This window comes from Sinohyriopsis cumingii, chromosome 4 (genome assembly GCF_028554795.1).
Source record: "Sinohyriopsis cumingii isolate HCF-2022 chromosome 4, ASM2855479v2, whole genome shotgun sequence".
In the NCBI taxonomy this organism is placed as follows: Eukaryota; Metazoa; Mollusca; class Bivalvia; order Unionida; family Unionidae; genus Sinohyriopsis; species Sinohyriopsis cumingii.
In genome coordinates this window covers 68023317-68039393 of record NC_142964.1, presented here as the reverse complement: position 1 = coordinate 68039393, position 16077 = coordinate 68023317, and the positions used below count along the sequence as shown (strand labels likewise).

Sequence of the window (16077 nt, the reverse complement as noted above, 5' to 3'; positions counted from 1 at the left end):
CAAGACAGGTGGTCTCTCATAACAGGTCACAGTGCTACATAATAAATTTGTGCACTGAGAATTTGGTCTCCCAAGACAGGTTGTCTCACATAGCAGTGGTCTTCAAGACAGGTTTTACTCTAATGGTTGGGATGTTTTCATAGATTCTTAAATTTTTTTGTATATTTTTGTACCAGTTAAATTTATTGACAGTTTATTAATAGATGAATAGTGAATAATTCATAGCAATAATCTTAAAATTCTTGTTCTCGCTGCTCCTCATGGTCAGAAGATCACATTGATTATGGGCTTAACAACACAGAATACTTCTTACAATGTCTAGTTGATCCTTAATAAAAAATGGAACCTATCAGGCACCAATTTTGACCACTGCTATCATGAAACTGTTGTTATCACTACTCCTTCTGAATGGACGGTCGTACTGATTTGGGATTTTCAGTAAATAAAAACTTCTTACGATTTGTAGTTATTAGTACATGAAAGTAGTTATTTTGATTTCAGTAAATAAAAACTTCTTATGATTTGTAGTTATTAGTACATGAAAGTAGTTATTTTAATTTCAGTAAATAAAAGCTTTTTATGATATTTAATTATTAGTACATGAAAGTGGTTATTTGATTTCAGTAAATAAGAGTTTTTTATGATAATTAGTTGTTAGTACATGAAAGTGGTTATTTTGATTTCAGTAAATAATTTTTTTAATGATATTTAATTATTAGTACATGAAAGTGGTTATTTTGATTTCAGTAAATAAAAGCTTTTTATGATATTCAGTTATTAGTACAGGAAAGTGGTTATTTTGATTTCAGTAAATAAAAGTTTTTTTATGATATGTAGCTATTAGTACATGAAAGTGGTTATTTTGATTTCAGTAAATAAAAGCTTTTTATGATATGTAGTTAATAGTACATAAAAGTGGTTATTTTGATTTCAGTAAATAAAAGTTTTTTTATGATATGTAGTTATTAGTACAGGAAAGTGGTTATTTTGATTTCAGTAAATAAAAACTTCAGTAGTTATTTTGATTTCAGTAAATAAAAACTTCTTATGATTTGTAGTTATTAGTACATGAAAGTAGTTATTTTGATTTCAGTAAATAAAAACTTCTTATGATTTGTAGTTATTAGTACATGAAAGTGGTTATTTTGATTTCAGTAAATAAAAACTTCTTATGATTTGTAGTTATTAGTACATGAAAGTGGTTATTTTGATTTCAGTAAATAAAAGATTTTTATGATATTTAGTTATTAGTACAGGAAAGTGGTTATTTTGATTTCAGTAAATAAAAACTTCTTATGATTTGTAGTTATTAGTACATGAAAGTGGTTATTTTGATTTCAGTAAATAAAAGATTTTTATGATATTTAGTTATTAGTACAGGAAAGTGGTTATTTTGATTTCAGTAAATAAAAACTTCATATGATATTTAGTTATTAGTACATGAAAGTAGTTATTTTGATTTCAGTAAATAAATGCTTTTTATGATATTTAGTCATTAGCACATGGGGGCCCCGAGTTGCCGAGTGGTCTAAAGCGCTTTCCGTTATGGATCACTGCCATCTCACCTCTGTCTGCGTAGGTTCGAGTCTCGGATTCGGCCAATTTGGGTATGTGAGAAAGCTTGCCAGTAGCTTCTCGAGGGTCAGTGGTTCTTTCCGGGGATTTGCCTGGTTCTTCCTACACCATTAATACTGGCCGCCATGTATAGCCTATCTTGTGCTGAAAAATGGTGTTAAACCCTACAACAACAACAACATTAGCACATGAAAGTGGTTATTTTGATTTCAGTAAACAAAAGCTTTTTATGATATTTAGTTATTAGTACATGATAGTGGTTATTTTGATTTCAGTAAATAAAAGTTTTTTTATGATATTTAGTTGTTAGTACATGAAAGTAGTTATTTTGATTTCAGTAAATAAAAGCTTTTTATATTCATTTATTAGTACATGAAAGTGGTTATTTTGATTTCAGTAAATAAAAGCTTTTTACTGATATTTAGTTATTAGTACATGAAAGTGGTTATTATGATTTCAGTAAATAAATTATTTTTAATGATACTTAATTATTAGTACATGAAAGTGGTTATTTTGATTTCAGTAAATAAAAGCTTTTTACGATATTCAGTTATTAGTACAGGAAAGTGGTTATTTTGATTTCAGTAAATGAAAACTTCTTATGATATTTAGCTATTAGTACATGAAAATTTTTATTTTTTTTATTTCAGTAAATAAAAGATTTTTATGATATTTAGTTATTAGTACAGGAAAGTGGTTATTTTGATATCAGTAAATAAAAGCTTTTTATGATATTTAGTTATTAGTACAGGAAAGTGGTTATTTTGATTTCAGTAAATGAAAACTTCTTACGATATTTGTTATTAGTACATGAAAGTTGTTTTTTTGATTTCAGTAAATAAAATTTTTTTATGATATTTAGTTATTAGTACAGGAAAGTGGTTATTTTGATTTCAGTAAATAAAAGCTTTTTATGATATTCAGTTATTAGTACAGGAAAGTGGTTATTTTGATTTCAGTAAATAAAAGCTGTCTAGGTGGTGCTTTACAGTTTTCTATTTTGCATAGGTTTAGAATTTTAATGAAAAAGAATTTCCCCAGCTTTCCTCACTGGTTATACTGGCTATTTAAAAAAGACCTTGTATATCTTAGGTATAATGCAAAGAACCTTTAATTCCCTTTATTTTGATGTATGATTGATGGGTGTACTATGGGTTATAGAGTATACAGCTTGATCTTACTCCAGATGATGTGTACCTTTCAAAAATGTGCTAGCTCCACTTGGTCATTTTCACTTCCAGAACTTCAGAGGTAGATTGTATAAAAAAGAGCTGATAACTTTTTTTACATTTTATATATTTGGTAATTCATTCATTGCACTTTCAGAAGCTGGTATTGTCTAGTCTGGCAAAATTCATTTTCCCTATTTTAATAGCTGCTATGGATAGTGTACTTTTGACTAATTCAGGCTGATTTTTTAGCACAAGGGAAAAGTCATTTTAGTTAGCAGTGTGCTTACATAATGTACAATTTCCAAAAGTACAATATCCAAAGAAATATCATCCACATTGCATTAATGTAGCATAGAGGTATGCCAACATTCTCTCCATTGTGCATGTTTTAAATGCAAACAACTTCACCTTACATATGTCACTCTCTCAAAAGTACATAATAACTGGTGAGTGCCTTCTTAGCTGTTAGTACATGAAAGTAGTTATTTTGATTTAAGTAAATAAAAACTTTTTATGATACTTAGTTATTAGTACGTGAAAGTAGTTCTTAATCAGATCTCCAATTTCATTGTGGCCATCTTGAAAATTTTTTATATTCCTACTTCTCTTGAGCAGCAGGAATGGTTAATGCTACAAAAGTTAGGAGGGTCCATTCATAAAAATAAAGCTTTCTTCGAAAAATGAAAATACAAGGTCAATAACTCCAAAACCAAAGCCTCTAACCATCTGAGATTTCTCTATTTGGGTTAGTTCATTTTGTTATTTTATTTTGATGCTTGTGTTTTTGTTTTTTATGCACGTTTATTTACCCACCTGCTCATTCAATTTTTGTCATCACTGTCCCAGCTGCTGTAGTGTGTGCGTAATTAAGTAATTATTATATCAATAATGGAATCTCACACAGCCAAACTAGCTCAACAGTGACTAGAGGCAATTAAGAAATATCTTTCAGTCCGTGATTCTGTCAAACAAAAATTACAAGAGCATCAGGAGTCTCAGGTGAAATTTACAGAAGGTGCAAACAATTATACAAACTGGATATGAAGGCTACCGAAGGAGTTACAGAGGCTACCAAAGATCTTCTTCCCATGTTGGAGCAAACCGCTCAAGCAACTGGAAAAATAGCAGAAAGAACTAAAAAAAACAAAAAAGATTCTACAAGAACTTTCAGGCGAAATAGCTGCAGTTCATCCACAATTACAAGAAGAAATACAACTAGTACTTGAGAGTACAGTATTGACAAAGTTCATGAGGAGGTCGGTGATGTAAGGGATCTTGTTACACCAGAACCAAAACTAAAACCACCAGCCTGATTTACTGAAGAAGGTCATTGGATATTTCGAGAAAACTTTATAGCGGTTGCCGCAACAGGGTATCCAGATAATGATAAATTATTAGATCCAGACACCGCCAGTGTTATTTAAAAAAATTGGGTTCCTTTTGTATTTCAAAAGTCCCATGGTACATGTATATCCAGAATCACTGATAAATATAAGGATGAATTTGCAAATTTTGAGAAACAAGTCGAAGATGTTAAAAGAGTGCCATTGCCCAGAGATATATTATCGCCAGGAAAATCGCCATTCAGACCACGTATTGAGGGAGAAGAAACAACTGGAAGTGGTATTGGTTCATGTACCATGGGGAGTGGTCTTATTTCTCCATGTCCCAGCAATGTCCTCGCCGATGTTGAATGACTAGAAATTTTTGATTGGTGGAAAACGAGCCAGTAATGATTTCCCAGAAATCATTAATTAAGCAGCTTCTATTTGTCAGAGATTATTTACATGTGGTAGCATGGATATTAATGTTTATCGGTCCCTCATTGATGAAATTACTGATGATTATTACTGCAGTGACTGAGGGTATGTAATTAGATCAGTGACAAGAAAATAAGATGATCATACATAATGCTCAACATGGACCTGTAATGGTCAGGGTGATAAATTCACAATTACCAACATACAGTACAAAGAGAACTACGGTGATGGACTTGGTATGTTGTTTAGTGTCTATTTAGAAGGATAGTTTAAAAAGCAATACTGATTGCAAAACAGTTATCAATGAAAGCTATTGACATTGTTTGTGATAAAGATATTGGTGCTGTTGGTGATGTTGCTGGTAAAGCATTCTCAGCAATTAAGGACATACTAGCATGATTAATACGATGAAAACCACAATCAGTAAAATTACCCAGCACTGAAGTTATGCCTGCAAAATGTTAGTAAAATAATAAATCAAGCTGCAAATAAAATACTAGCAGAGTTGGCTGGTGAAGCAGAAAAAATATAAATACATATCTGATAGCAGGAAGTGGTCTTCGCTTTAGACGATAATATATATAATAAAAAATGTTCAGACGTATATCTGATCCAGCATTTGACATGAACGTACCAGTACTCAAAGATGAGTCTGTGCGTGATTATCAGTATTATTCTTATGAAGCACAACAGCCAAATCAGTGTGGTCGAATTGAGCTGCAAGTTCAGGATACAAGTAGATATTTCTTGCCCGCTGAGGCATTTATTGAAGTAGAAGAAGAACATGTAACAGACCTCGTCACTAATACACCATATGGAGCAGATATCAGAATTGGTTTTGTTAATAATGGCATCATGGCATTATTCAGAAGTGCTATATACATGATTTATGGAAAAGAGATTGAATCAGTTCAAGATAATGATGAAATTGTCACAATGATATTGAGTCTAGCAAGATATTCAGATGATTATACAAGATCAGCTGGTCCGTCAGTGATGTGTGCCAAGGATAATTTTGACCAACCTGATGGCAGACAGCATCTTTCTGTACAAATAACACGGGCTAGTGCGACTGATCCACAGCCAGCTGGAATGATAGACATCTGCCGCCGATTTTCTGATATTATATGGGCAACCCAGACTTCAACTTAGGGTTCAGAACACGTAAATTAATGTTACTGGGTGAATGTAAATGATTTTTGTGTGTAATTCCATTGTCACATATCTTTGGATTTTGCAGAAATGTCAGAAAGGTCATTTTCAGAGCCAAGCATACAGTTGCACTTGTGAGAAAAGGTAATGATAATGATTCTATTGGGCACGATGGTGGCACTGCTGCTGGTAAAGTAATATTATCAAAACTTTCATTGTGGATGCCAGTAATGATTCCACCGATTAATGAAGAACAACGGTTGCTCTCTTTTATGGATCAAGGTTGACATTAGCTTAACAATACAGAAGACTTCTTGCAATGTCTAGTTGATCCTTAATAAAAAAAATGGTGCCTATCAGCATCAGTTTTGGCCACTGCCAGTTTGGAAGTCTTGTTATCGCTATTGCTTATGACTGGGATGGTTATTTTGATTTCAGTAAATAAAAACTTCTCATGATGTTTAGCTGTAAATACATGAAAGTAGTTATTTTGATTTCAGTAAATAAAAACTTCTCATGATGTTTAGCTGTTAGTACATGAAAGTAGTTATTTTGATTTCATTAAATAAAAACTTATGATGTTTAGCTATTAGTAAGTGAAAGTAGTTATTTTGATTTCAGTAAATAAAAACTTCTCATGATGTTTAGCTGTAAATACATGAAAGTAGTTATTTTGATTTCAGTAAATAAAAACTTATGATGTTTAGCTATTAGTAAGTGAAAGTAGTTATTTTGATTTCAGTAAATAAAAACTTATGATGTTTAGCTGTTAGTACATGAAAGTAGTTATTTTGATTTCAGTAAATAAAAACTTCTCATGATGTTTAGCTGTTAGTACATGAAAGTGGTTCTTATTCAGACCTCCAATTTCATGGTGGCCATCTTGAAAATCTTTTTATTGCTACTTCTCTTGAATTGATAGTTGTAGCAATGCATGTATTGGGTTTCCACTAAAACATTTCTTATGATACGGTCTTTCATTAAGGCATTCTTTAAATTATGCTACTTTAATAACTTGCTTTTTAAAAAATAAAACCCCCAAAATATTAAAGATATAACCAGACTTTATGGATATATTTTGATGTTGTCTGCAACAAGTTCATTGATTATTATTCATGGTACCTGAGTTTAAAGATCAAAAGCCATGGCAGAGAATATTGTACTGCACTTTATCTGGCATGCTAGATTTATTTTAAAGAATATCAAACATGGTTTCAGTACTGTGCATTTCAAACAAATCAAAGGAAGAAGAAATTTACATGTCTTGGATTTCTTAATGAGTGCGACGTCTTTTTGATTACAGACTCATCCCCATCATGGGGGAAGGAGTGGAATGGGAGGGGAAGTGGTGTATGTACTTGTATGGGCAAATCACTCACCATTGCTCCATTTAATTTTCACAATTGCAGAAATGGAAAAGATTTAACAGGCTTTGAATTTACACAAAGGGGTTCAACAAGTGCACCCTGGAATAAGACGACAACTGGATTCAAGGCAAATGCTTCATGTGAGGATGAAGGCAATTACACATGTTCCTTTGGAGAAGTGGAGAAGAAGCATCAAAATATTTCTGTCATCAGAGGTGATTGTTTTTCTTTATCTTGCTTATATAATTGCATTTATTATACACTAAGACTTGTAACAGAAAGCAATCAGGACTGGGGCCAATTATATGATTGTAGTGGCTAAATGCTATGTATATATTGTTAATTTACATATTAATAGCATCTGTATGGCCTACTGATTCAACTGAAAAGTTCACCCTGTCTCCAAAAGATCCACTACATTTCAGAAATTGGTTCAAAATCTGTTTTAATAAGACCATAGTTGTTCAGATCCTTACTCGTACTGCCCTTTTTTGTTTTCATTTTAAAACTAATTGATCTTTGTACTTGTAAATGCCATATTTTCTTTCTTTCTTAAATTGTCCATGGAAATCCACTTTCAAGATCTTGCTGAAAACTAAAACAGAAAACCACCAATGAAATTTTTGTCTGTTTTAAGATTTATTTGTATAGAATCGAAGCTCATATAACCAGATGCAAACTTTACCAATAGTAAGTCAAAATTACACACGGTGACTGTGTTAAAACTTGGGGAAATTATTATACGATTATTATATGAATACTAAAAGCCCAAGAGTGGTCAAATTTACTTTTTCTTATTCATTGTGACTAATTTTTTGTTTTAAAATTTATTTATTTGTATAATTTCGAAGATAATGTAACTAGATGCAAATTTTACCAATAGTAAGTCCGAATTACTCACTGTGACTGTGACTGTTTCAGAAATTGGGGAAATTATGATATGAATACTATAAACCCACGAACAGTCAAATTTACCTTTTCATAGGCATAGTTACTACCCGTATTTCTTATCTGTAATAAATGTTAAAAGTAATTATTGGAAGTAAGAAAAAATAATATTAATACAATTTGTCCTGAAAGCCAGTAACATGTTTCTAATCTTAATTGATTTTTTTAAAAATCTATTATAACAAACAAGAAATAAGATGTCATATAAACATGCTTATAAGTCAGCCCAACTGCAAATTGCATGGACCCAGATCTGCTGTTGCTTAGCATATTGGTGGATATGGGTCTGTGTAGTTTGTTCAGAGTAATCAGTAGAACAAACAATGTAGTTCCTGATCTTCCAGCACATTATGCAATAGCAAATCATGGTCTGACTTGACTTATAAATGAGTATATACAATACAAGTTCTGATTGTCATAATTTCATCAATTTTCAGTGAAGCATTTCAATGCAAACTTGTCACACTCTGGCAAAGATGCTGTTCTCAAGTGTGAGCCATGGGGATGCTCTGGTGCCAATAATTTTACAACGGAAGTTAGCTGGAGCCGTGATGGGAAGAGTCTAATGGCAGATGAAAAATATAATATTATACAGAGCGGTTCACTAGTTATTAAGAAAGCAGGTAGAATATTGATATTACATTTTTGTCAAGCTTACCTTGTCGTAAGCTAGACATAGGAATAACTTTCACATCCATGTACATGTCCATATAGCAAGCTTTCAAGTTGTCCACACGCTGGATTAATCTATGTTCAAGATTTTCACTTAATTAAAAAAAGATTTTTTATTAAGTCAAATGAAGGTTAATATTTCCTTGATCAACTTAAGGTTAGCATTTTTATAAAATAGTTTGTCCCAACTTGACCAAAAGAAAACTGAGGATAAATAAGGATAAATAAAATAGAACAGATTTATTTATACAAACATTGGAACTACACAACCACAATACAGACAGTCATGCTATACATGTATATTGTTTACCCATCTATGGATACTGACATGGACCTAATACTGGAGAAGGGTATTTGGGGTTTACAAGGACTACTGTACTTTACATCATAATTTATACTTCACAAAACATTTCATAATGGTAGGGTTAGTGATTTCCCTTAATTTTCTTTCCTACACATAAATGTACTATTATGCTTTGGGACTGTTACTCAGGATTGGAATGAACATGTTTAGAAGTTAGTATGTTTCCCGAGTTTGTGAAAATTGGTAATTTGCAATGTGTTCCAAAACTGGATAAATTAGTTATAATATTATTGCTATGGGTTGTTTGTTCCAACTTCAATAATACCTGAAGCATTGCCATAGCCATGGTTTAGTATATTTTACTTTAATACATCTTTGTATACAGATATGGTAGCTAAGGGAAACTAAACCAATCAAATTGCTTGTTGCATCCTGCCTCATGACTTAATTCCAATACCTCCACATAGGAGAGTGTGGTACTGAAATGACAGAGCATATTGTAATGCAGCAGAATTTACAAGAATTAAGGAAGTTAATCATACAATCATGAAAGATGGATGATGGTACTTAACAAAGTAGGCATCAGGGTAACTATATATTATAATATAAAAAAATTATCTGTTCATTATGTTTCAAAATGCAAGTGAAGCTTCCTTAGTCTGATAACCTTTGGGAAGAATGTATTTTCTTATTAAATATAAGGACATATTAAAATTAAACTTTGTCACAAAAGGATGCACAAAATTGATTTGTATTTCAGCTTGTGACCTTGTACTTTAAAAAACAAAAAAACATGGAAGATATTGTGATACCCCCATTGGTTTGTCTGTCCATTCATCTTTGTCTGTCAGCATATCTAAAAAGTCACTGGGGGGAATTGCGCAAGACTCTGTAATTATATTGCGGCTATTGCCTCTATGGTACCACCTATGAGAAGGGGTTGACAAATCAAATATACAAAATATTTGAACCAGTCTGTATATGTCATCAGAGCAGACATGCATCATATAATATGATGTATTTTGCAGTCTGTCCTCTGCTCCCTGCATAGGGGGAACTAGCAGTAAAAGGTGTGGGAACTTGTGATGGTGAGCCTTTGTAGTTTTGGGATTTTTATTTTATTTTTGAGGCCCCTGTTGGCTGACTGGTCTGAAGTGCTTGTCTTTATTGATCTCTGCATCTCACCTTTGTGTGCATGGTTTGAGTATCAGGCTCAGCCAGTGTGGGTATGTGAGAAAGCTTGCCAGTAGCTTCATGTGGGTTGGTGGTTCTTAATGGGGTTTACCCAGGTTCTTCCTTCACCGGCTGTGCTGTCTGTTATGAATAATCTATCATGTTCTTTAAAAAAATGGCATTAAACAACAACTTTCAAAAACAACTTTTATTTATATTCTTAAAATACCTGTTAAATTACGCACAGACAACTAAATCAATTCTCATAAACCATAATGTAATATTTGGCCAAAGTACTATAATTTTGTGGTAAGATCAACAAATCACACATGTTATAAATGATCCGTCCAAGAGGAAATATTGTTGATGATGAAAATGATATGCTACACAACTTGTTTTCTTGGGATAAAAATTCCCATGTATCTGCCCACTAAAAAAAAGAAACCAGCTTGGTGAGATATCCCCATTTATATCCAGTAATACGTGTGTTTCAGTGATGAACTAGAAATGGTTGGTTTGAATCCTACCAACCCATGGAGTTTATCCATATGCAGGCTTCTTGTGAAAAATTGTGTTCATTTCTTTCAGTAATTATGTTTGTCCAGTCAGTGACCTTTATTGTTTATAATTTTGTGTTTAATATCCAACCACACACAGGCTGGTTCTGTAGCTTATTAAATAATTTGTTGCCTGTGACCTAAAATCAAATTTGATTTTCATGATAATCATTCATGGTCATAAGCACTTTTTCTTTGAACCCATTGCAAAAGCATGATTGTCATGCAGTTACTGTTTTGAACAATATTGAGTAATTTATTTCAGTTTGGAAGGCTGATGAAAAAATAAATTTATAATATTATCTTAAGAAGAATAAAAGCTTCATATTACACCTCTCCCTCTATAACTCATGCACAGTGGGGTCCAAAAACGTAGACTGCACTGTAAGTGAAGGCAGATTAATTAACTCCATATTAAGAAGGGGATGTCATCCCCACAGAACATGAAGAAAACCCAGAGGGATAGAGGTAATATGGCTGAATATTTGTTTTATAATTGCATTGGGAATAATTGTCAATAACGAGCTTTTTGTTATGAAGTATTCACTTTTTTGTACAAATTATCTTTCGTTTTAAGATACCCAACCTCTAAAAGATCTTTATCCAGGGTTTCAAAAATGATCAAATGTATGCAAAAACACTGAATATCATATAACTGCTTTTCTGTTGTTAATTATAAAACAAGATTCCTCCTTTAGGGACATTTTTAAAAAAATGAAACAACCATCAACATTGAAACTCAGATCTTTTTTACTGACTGTTTTATTAGTAAAATATTGATGAGATAATTTTACTGCAAGTAATAGTGAAACTTTTCAAGCTCAAGTAAGTCTGAGTGCCATTTAATTAATTTTAAGTTCACTACAAACTCTGGAATTCACTTCTCCTTAATAAATTGTATCTGTGAAGCAAAGCTTTTCATTCACCAAATACTTGTTTTACTTGTTGTTGTTGTTGTTGTAGGGTTTATTGCCATTTTCAGCACAAGACTGGCAATACATGGTGGCCAGTATAAATGGTGGAGGAAGAACCCGGGAAAGAACCACTGACCCACAAGGAGCTACTGGCAAGCTTTCTCACATACCCACATTGTCTGAAACTGAGACTCAAACCCATGCAGACAGAGGTGAGATGGCAGTGATCCATAATGGTGTGTACTTTAGACCACTTGGCCGCTCAGGGCCCCTGTTTTGCTTGGTTAACATGCTATCTCTGCTTACATTTGTGAATGACTAGGCTAATTTAAAGTAGTTTGATCATATTACTGACGTTTTACTATCCATAGCTGTTTCATCAATTGAATGAGTTGACCTGACATGGCTTTCTTCAATGCAGGTAAGATTTGCAGGCCTTTTAACTTTCATTTTTGCACCCCATTTATTTGATTTGATTCAAAAGATGTAATTAACATGATAATACAAAGCAGGTCTGATTTTAATTGCTACAACAAATAATTTTGCAAGTAGAGCTGCCTTTAAATGAGTGTAACAATATAGTAAATACTTCTGCAAGACAGAGATCAAAACATGATCAGTACTTAATTTGGTTCTCACTAAAATGCATATGGACTGTGACCTGTGATGGTAGATTGACATTTTTCAAATTGGAATAGAAGAGAGCATATTGCATTTATCAAGTTAACACTTGAGCTGAAGCAAAAGATTGTTATAAAACACGAATTTCACTATAAAAAAAAACTTATTTAATTGGTATTTATTTGTTAAAGTGTTACCACCTGTAGACATCAGTATTTTCATTAATCAAAATTTCATCAAATATTGATATTTACAGTGTAATGAGAATGTCATTTGGAAATAAAATTTGACAGAATATGACTTCTTTATAAAAATTCAGACTTTTCACATTGTTGTTTCAGATTTTGGTATATTAACCACAGTTTTTGACAATAAAGTGAGCAATCTGTCAGGGTTTCATTTACCAATTTTGATTGCAATTTTCATCATGTTCAACAAATAGGGGACAAATTTTTGTATTTTATAGTTTACAAAAATTGGGATTCATGCCTGATCCCACATTATAAGCTGGTTTGTGAGTTATGGCAGCTGGAGTCATTGTGGGAGTGGTGTATATCTAACAAAAGAAGTATTTTGGTTCCTTTATGGACATGTAGTGTATAACTGAATGAATTTTAGATTCTCATTGCAACAAGACTCTGACAAAGGAAAGTAATCAGGGTGCGTTGTGAAGGCTCCAAGATAAAAAACATTCCAAATTTGTGCATTTTCAAAACATTACTTGGCATAAGTGAATGCATACAGTACATAAAATCTCTATAGTTTGCTGTCTTCCTTTAGATGTTGGGCAAATATATGTATGAAAGGCATGCATGTATATACTGTACACAATACACAGGATTCTTCTGTAGAATTTTGTTGATTTTTTCCTGGTAATTATTTTCAGCCTATCAGCAACCTTCATTTTTTTTAAATACTGTATTCTACACACCACCACATATATTATGTGGTTCCATAGTTCATAAAATATTTAGTTTCCATGACCATTTGAAACTGGATTTGAGCATTGTATACTTATGAGTTCTTTTCTGTTTTATATGTGATTGGAGCATATAGTGTTACCTATTTCCATCCCAGCCTATATTTCAAAGTTGTAGGTACCAAACAATTCTCTGCACCTATATTTAGAAAAGAAAAAAATAATAACTTTATGGATTTGTGGTGTATGAAAAAGATGGCTAGTTACTGAAAAGTTTTAAGTGAAAGAAATGGTATTTAATTGGAATGATAAAATGTAAAATATTTTTTATGGAAATATTTGTTTGCATTTGTGTGTTTCTTTTTAAATGTAACAAACCTCAGGTTGCATAGAACATACTATTATATACATGTACATTTAAAATGTATCTTAAAATATTTGTGATCTTGTAGTCAAAAATAAAAAGAAACTTAGATGGTGACATTTTAAAATGTACTTGGTAATATACTGTAAAGTGCCTAGAAATGAATATTTTTAAATGTAATTTTTATTGTCTTTTTAATTTGAATTTTGACAGATTATTATAATTGATTCCATTTGAAAGTACTTGAACCTGGGTCTAATAATTCTTGAAGGATAAAATATTTAGGAAATCAATTCAGATATCATTGTGTATTTTTGCATTTATAAGTGAATAACCTATGTGCATGGTAGTGCAGCAAATATCTGATTTGAGTCATATATTGTACAGTGTACAATTTATATTTAACAGCCTTGTCTATTCATTTACCTTAATGTCAGGGCAATTGATTTATAGTGACCATTTCTACAAAGTTCATTTTGAACAGGTAGTTTTGACTTACAAGTAAAAAAGAAGTACCATATGTACTCGCTTTTAAGTTAGGTCCCTCTTCAAACAACAGACCCTGATCTGTTGTCACATAATGCAATTTATGTGATGATAGGTGTATATCTGTGCAGTTGCAGCTGGATTCAATTTATGACTAAGTATATATGCCATGATATATATATATATATATATATATATATATATATATATATATATATATATATATATATATATATATATATATATATATATATGAAAAGAGACCCATTGCACTTGATACTTATGTAACATAGATGGTTGTTAATGAAGGTTATTATGAAAATATGTTTAACTGGTTTATAAATGTAATGCTTATTCATTATATACAAATCTGGTTGACATCAATACCTCACAGACTGATACCTATACCGAATCAGCTACAGTGGTCCACAGCATACTCTCTTGTGAAGTCTCTTTCAATTGGGGCCATCTGTTTCTTAGAAGCCATCTACATGAGATTAGAAAAGTAAATGTGTATTTTTATGAGGATGTTTTGATGAATAATATAAAACCAAAGACACAAAATGTCCAGAAAGTTGTTTACAGAAATTTTGAGTAAAGTCCTCAAGCATGTCCCTTTTGAAGGTATGTAATTTTTATTAGCATGTCATATCCAACATGCCAGAAAAACCCAGGGGAGAATAATGACATAGCTTGAACATTATAGGATTTTAAAGAATAGTATTTAAAGTCCAATATTTCTAAGTCTTAATTGTTTTTGTATTATTTTTGGATCAAGCTATAACATAGATTCATTTGATAGAAGTTAGGGCTTAATTTGGTTTAATTTTATTTTGAAGATTATAGTGACCTTGGGCCATACCAGTGCAAAATTATCCTATATCATGGTGGAGAAGAGAAGAATAAACTGATTTTCCCGATCTTGAATGTTGATCTGACAGGTATTGTTATCTCTGTATAATATTATTTTCAATAACATTTATCTGTAGCCATTAAAGCATATTGCTAACTACAGCAATAAAGAAGAAAAGTTAAAACTGTTCTCACACTCTGCTTACCGAATTGCAAAATATGTCAATGTTACAAGGTCATTGTTACAAGGTCATTGACCCAATGATAGAGAAAGCGTTCAATATCTTGTTAGCTATTACTGGTCTTAAAATGACAGTATTGTATTACTACTAGTGTAATCATGGCAACGACTGACAACCTTTAGTATCTTATTAGTTACTATCAGTGTAAAAATTAGTCATGACAGTTGTATCATGATTATTCTTGTTAGCTACTGTTAGTGTTAAAATGACAAGGATGTGGATAGCCTTCAGTATTTTATTACTACTAGTGTATGAATGACAAGGACAGAGGTAATTTTCAGCATCTTATAAGCTACTATTAGTATTAAAATGACAATGACAGAGGTAGACTTCAATATCTTATCAGCTATTACTAGTGTTAAAATGATGATGGCAGGGGTAGCCATCAATAGCTATTATTAGTATTAAAATGACAATGACAGAGGTAGACTTCAATATCTTATTAGCTATTACTAGTGTTAAAATGACAATAGCATTCTGTATTTATCAGTAGCTATTACTAGTGTAAAAATAACACTGGCAGGGGTAGCCTTTAATAGTTATTACTATTGTAAAAATGACAATGACAGAGGTAGCCTTCAGTATCTTATTAGTTATTACTAGTGTAAAAATGACAATGACTGAGGTAGCCTTCAATATCTTGTTAGCTATTACTTGTGTTTAAATGACAGTGACTGAGGTAGCCTTCAATATCATGTTAGCTATTACTAGTGTAAAAATGACAATGGCAGGGGTAGCCTTCAGTATCTTACTAGCTGTCACTAGTGTATAAATAACAATGACAGAGGTAGCCTTGAATATCTTATTAGCTATTACTAATGTGACAATGACAGGGTAGTCTTCAATATCTTATTAGCTATTACTAAGGTAAAAATGACTATGACAGAGGTAGCCTTAAATATCTTATTAGCTATTACTGATGTAAAAATGACAATGACAGGGTAGCCTTTAATATCATATTAGCTATTACTAATGTAAAAATGACAATTACAGAGGTAT

General features: G+C 31.9%; 1 protein-coding gene and 1 long non-coding RNA gene across 5 annotated transcripts in view; one reads left to right on the top strand and one right to left on the bottom strand.

Annotated features, from left to right (window-relative positions):
- LOC149801385 (uncharacterized) overlaps positions 1–16077 on the bottom strand; it is a 147942-nt gene that overhangs the window by 12649 nt on the left and 119216 nt on the right. For 3 of the 4 annotated variants that reach the window (XR_016420642.1, XR_016420641.1, XR_016420639.1), the window contains exons 2-4: positions 14372–14471; positions 13278–13333; positions 8402–8536 (exon numbers count right to left, since the gene is read on the bottom strand). This is a non-coding gene — a long non-coding RNA (uncharacterized LOC149801385). Of the gene's footprint in view, positions 1–8401; positions 8537–13277; positions 13334–14371; positions 14472–16077 lie in introns of those variants that run through there. The other variant, XR_016420640.1, reaches the window with a different exon arrangement.
- LOC149801387 (contactin-5-like) overlaps positions 1–16077 on the top strand; it is a 61238-nt gene that overhangs the window by 14476 nt on the left and 30685 nt on the right. The window contains exons 3-5 of the mRNA XM_089955460.1: positions 7069–7241; positions 8412–8597; positions 14824–14925. Coding sequence (XP_089811586.1) covers positions 7069–7241; positions 8412–8597; positions 14824–14925 — 461 coding nt within the window. The remainder of the gene's footprint in view (positions 1–7068; positions 7242–8411; positions 8598–14823; positions 14926–16077) is intronic.